The sequence below is a fragment of the Brassica oleracea genome, chromosome C8 (genome assembly GCF_000695525.1).
Source record: "Brassica oleracea var. oleracea cultivar TO1000 chromosome C8, BOL, whole genome shotgun sequence".
Classification (NCBI taxonomy): Eukaryota; Viridiplantae; Streptophyta; class Magnoliopsida; order Brassicales; family Brassicaceae; genus Brassica; species Brassica oleracea.
The window spans coordinates 28,907,447-28,912,645 of NC_027755.1; the positions used below are offsets into that span (position 1 = coordinate 28,907,447).

General features: G+C 36.1%; 1 protein-coding gene across 1 annotated transcript; it reads left to right on the top strand.

The window, feature by feature from the left end:
• The first annotated feature begins 824 nt into the window (after window positions 1-824).
• Window positions 825-1,670, top strand: LOC106310351. The gene is made up of 4 exons (XM_013747577.1): window positions 825-880; window positions 977-1,042; window positions 1,121-1,230; window positions 1,315-1,670. Exons 1-4 carry the CDS (start codon window positions 836-838, stop codon window positions 1,481-1,483), a joined length of 390 nt encoding a protein of 129 aa, XP_013603031.1. The 5' UTR covers window positions 825-835; the 3' UTR covers window positions 1,484-1,670.
• Window positions 1,671-5,199: the final 3,529 nt, after the last annotated feature.

Genomic DNA, 5,199 nt, shown 5'->3' on the forward strand with positions numbered 1-5,199 from the left:
AGATTTGGTTTTAGATTTTTGGATTCTTTATTTTACCTAACCCTATACAAACTAATGCATAATCCAACTTTATACAAACTATCCCCAAAAAAATGTAAATCACATTATATTATTGTACGTAAAATCTCACCCCACGCAAGCGTGGGTCTCTACCTTGTTTATTGGATATAGTGTAACCAATAAAATAATATCAATTTTTTTATAATTAGTTGAACTAATTAATTAAATATTATTTTTTTAAAGTACCAACTTTTTTAATATTAGTGCTTTTAGTCCAAATTACTTACATTGTGAAACGGAGGGAGTACATGAATGAAAACAATATGCAAAACTGTCAGTACTACATGTGGACTATCGTAAGCCAACCCACATGGCCACATGTACGCAAAATGTCTATCATGTGTGTGTGTATTTCCTTTAGAATATCTTAATTAGAGGTGTCAATTGGACGGACTAAACATGAGCTAGCCCAGTCCAATTCATTTTGGGCGGGCTATGAACGTGTCTAATTAATAAATGGTCTAACTGGACACAAGCCCAATTGGTACATGGTCCAATTGGGCGAAGACCAAATAGACAATAGGTGTCTATGGACTTCCTAAAACATGTTTATGAGTTTAACAAAAGAAAACATAACTTTACAATTTAACCCAAAACAATAGTTTTATCGTTAAAATAAAAAATTCACGATTTTGACGGAAAACACAATTTCACAATTTTGACGGAAAAATGTATTTCATTAGTTTGGCGGGAAAATGCAATTTCTCGGTTTTGGCGGGAAAACGCAATTTCTCGGTTTCGGCGGAAAAACACAATTTCTCGGTTTCGAAAGAACATGATGAATGCTCTTGAACGGATGGGGCTTCAAAACTATTTCCAGGTCAGTAATAAATAGCTTTTAGAGAATCATCTTACTTTTTATCAGGTAAATGGCTTGCTTATATCTGCTGACACTTGTCTTCATCCTCCGTTTCAGGCTGTGGTTTCCGAGGAAGATGGTATGGAATCTATAGCTCATAGGTTTCTTTCTGCTGCTGTGAAGGTACTGTTAATAATTCAAATATGAATACTAACCAATTTTTCTGAAAAAATGTTGAAAAGTTTTAAAACTTTGGTGCAGTTGGATAGAAAACCTTCCAAATGTGTTGTGTTTGAGGATGATCCAAGGGGTATAACAGCTGCTCATAACTGTACTATGATGGCGATTGGATTAATCGGTGCTCATAGAGCGTAAGTAATCTAGTTTACTGTTTTTGAGGATCTAGATACATTTCCAGCATCTAACTTTATTTTTTTTTTTAAACAAATATGCAGGTATGATCTGGTTCAGGCTGATCTTGCTGTTGGAAACTTTTACGAGCTATCAGTGATAAACCTCAGAAGGTTATTTGCAAACAAAGGCTCTACATTCATGGAGCACGAGAAGCAAATCATAGAAAAATCGCCGCCCAAAAGAAAGCTAACCATTGATACCATATTCTAAAGGCATTGGATCGTGGTATATAGTAGTTAGGTTTAGGTTCTTGTCGTTATGGTTTTATATGTTTGACATTATATGTTTAAATACTAGAAGAAGAACCGTATTGATTGAGTTAAATTCATAGCTTATTATCGCTGTTTCTCTGGTATATATGGATTCTTCAAGATCAATGTTTATATCTCCTTGCGTTTTTGTGCCATTTTGGTTGTGTACATTTTTCCTGAGAAAGTGGACCCAAGAAAACATTCTTGGGGAGCTTTGGTGATAATAGCATCAGTGGTGAGCTGTTGAAACGAATCAGATACCTTTAAAGTAAAAACCCCGAAAAGACAAAAACTAGAACAGTGACTGTTCAGGCGAAGTGATGAAAGCTGAAACAACCATATTATATGCTGAAAAAGATGTATAACATTATCTAAAGTTCTAAACTAGTACATTTAATATTTTTCTGTAACAATCTAAAACTGTTTTTATAAGTCGTTGTATTCATCATGATGATTTATATAAGGATATTAACTTTTTGATCCAAGTGCGTTAGGGCAGTTCAAGTTCTCTCTTGCTCTGTCTCCTTGTGTAAAAGATTATGGCTACAAAATCTTGAATTTACTAATTTCTAACAAATGATTTATAATGGTCGAAGTAGCATATATATTAGGTCGGATATACAAGAGAATAGTTAGAGAATAAATAAAAAAAGAGATTGTCCTTTTGTGAAATGGATAAATGGAGCATTTTGATTAGTTCCAAGTAAAACCTAAAAGGGCCTTTGATTCAAATTGCAAATTTGATTGACATGTGCCCTATTAATTGTACTCCACAGAATCGCATAAAACACACAACTTTTATTAAAGTATGTATCACTCCTGTTATTTAGATTTTTTTTTTTTTCCCAAATTGAAATTTTATTGAACCACTGGGCCTAGCCCACGGCCGAGGCCCAAGACCACTCGCTTACAACCCACAAAACCCAAGAAAGACATGGGCAACAGAAAAAACCGGCCGAAGCCCAAATAAGACACATGGCCCAAGGCCCACAAACGCTGCGCCGTGGTTGCTCTGGACGCGCGGAAAGGAAGCAGAGCAGAACACGTGCTATGATCTGGATGATCCGCCCTCCACGTGTCGCTCGCCTCAACTTAGTCGCCCAATCCACGCACAGCCACCGACGCTTTCCACCGTCACAACTATTCGCCGGAGCTCCGAACCTAAAGAGCCTCCGCGCCATCGGATTTCTACGCCGCCTTGTCACCCCGCAGGAGAGTTCAATCGTTGAACGAGATCTCTTCCGCCTATGAACCACCGGAAACCCTAGACAAGAACGACGAGAACTACCGCTAACCTTCTCTTCAAACAAAAGAAACAGTCGCCGGAGATCTTCTTCTTGAGATCTTAACCGTTGCGACCCACGACTCACCTCAACCTTCAACAAATCGAAACCGTCACCTCAACCTAAAAGACCCGGGATTCCACAACGACAGCGCGGAGCTTTGTTAGCCTCCACCCTCCGTGACCAAAACCGGCGAAGAAGGAGCTGATTGAGCCTCCTCTTCCCAAAAGCTAGAGCGGCGACGGTAGAACTGAGGAAGCCTCCACCCCATCCCGCAACAAGACCGACGATGATGGATCTAGGTTAGCCTCCATCTCCCGGGTTAAACGACTACAACATGCAAGCCGCTCCATCTCCACCACAATCCTTCAGAACGGCCGCGCCGTTACTCCAAAGCCGACTCTCCTCACATGGAAAACCTCGGCGCAGAGCTCCGACAAGGCAACCGTTGATTAACGTTTCTCCCAATTGTTGTTGAATCTTTCCTCCTATCGATCAATAAAATCATGGCAGAGATGGAGAGCCTCGATCCCGAAGGAATCGACTCAGTCCGGATGACGTGGAACGTCTGGCCTCGCAACAAAGTCGAAACCAGCAAGTGCGTCGTCCCCGTCGTGACCTGCATCTCCCCGATCCGCTACCACCGCGACATCCAATCCGTCCCCTACGCTCCCCTCCGCTGCCGCACCTGCTCCGCCGCCCTCAACCCCTTCGCGCGCGACGATTTCTCCGCCAAGATCTGGATCCCGAAATGGTCTCTTGAAGGGGGCTGAGATCGTCGGGAGCAGGTGCTCTTCTTTTCTTCTGAACACTCGTTTAAAAAATAAAAAATTGCCTTCACTTTTCTATAAACGCGCTTTCTAAACAATTATAATCTTTGCAATCATATTATTGCACGGCATAAACATTTTGAGATAAATTTTATTAATTTCTTTTTCTTTTTTTTTAATTTAGAAGTCATGTATAATAATTTCGTAAAATCTAAGGAACAAGATAAATTTTTTTATTGGAAAAGGTAGAAGTTATCTCATCTCATACGCATACGCTATTTTGTTGTAAAGTTCATCATTTAAATCACTAAAGATATTCAGGCTGAGAATGGAGAGCGTAAAAAACAGTGGGAGATATGCAGGTGGGAGCCGCCCGATTTTTTTATCCATTCACAAACAAAACTTGCAAAGATAAAAATGATGGGTGAAATACAAGTGGTCAAATATTATTTTGTCTTTAAGCCAAATAGATGGAGGAACCATCATTATCAGATAAAAGGAGTGGGTTGAGTGGAGCATAGCATGGGTTTATTCACACGATTCAAGATTCAAGATATAACAAAAAAATAATATTTTTTTTCTATAAATACACTGCTCTAATACATGTAACATTTGCATATCATACAAAAAATAGTCTTTACTTCTATCGCTAGAGTTCTATCACCGCAAAGCTTATTGCGTAAAGTCTCTTCTCCAAAGATCAAAGATCATAAGGTTTATCCTCCAAAGTTTATGAGGTATATATTCATATTATATTATTTATGTGTACTTGTAATTAGTTATATTTATAGAAAAGAACATTAGTTGCATATTTATTGGTAGCAAAGTTTTACAGTAATATTTATAATTTAAAATAGAAATAATTAAGTAAGTTAATTATAATTATATGATAAAAAACTATTAAGGTTTATTCATTACTACATTGCTAGTGTAATATACTCAACCATATAATAACATTAGATTTTATATTTTATGGTGATTCTTGTTTAAAATTTGTTATAAATTTATTTATAGTTGTGTTACGTATAGAATCTAAGCATTTCAAAATAATGAATTAACGAGATTCAATTAACAAAATCTGATTTGTACATATTAATAAAAAGAACTAATAAAAATGATTGTCTTAAACGTTAGGCCATTTATTTTCTTTTTGGAAATTTGTTTTACAATTGCCCTCAACATAGTTGTAATAACATAGTAACTATTATATTTAAATCAATTAAAACTGTTGTCCAAAATAAAAGCAATTAAAATCTGACTTTATAATCTGACCATTAAAGATCAATTTTTTAAAGAAATTTAAAATATTATATTGTCAATAAAATTTCAAAATACACGTGAAGAAATGATAGTTTTTAGTTTTGATTTAAAAATTATATGTACGAATGATTCATAGTAATGTTAGTATAATAACTTTTTATTTTAATTTAGTTAAGTCAATAACTAAATTAAATATATTAAATATTAAAGTAAATATATGATTATAAATTTATGTAAATAATGTAAAACCTAAATTTATTTAAATTGTGTGTAGTTATGTCGTCATCCAATCGTAGGCAAAGTTTAAATTCTTCAAGACAAGCAGACATCAATCTTCCTAGTGAAACATCAGCTCGGGTAAA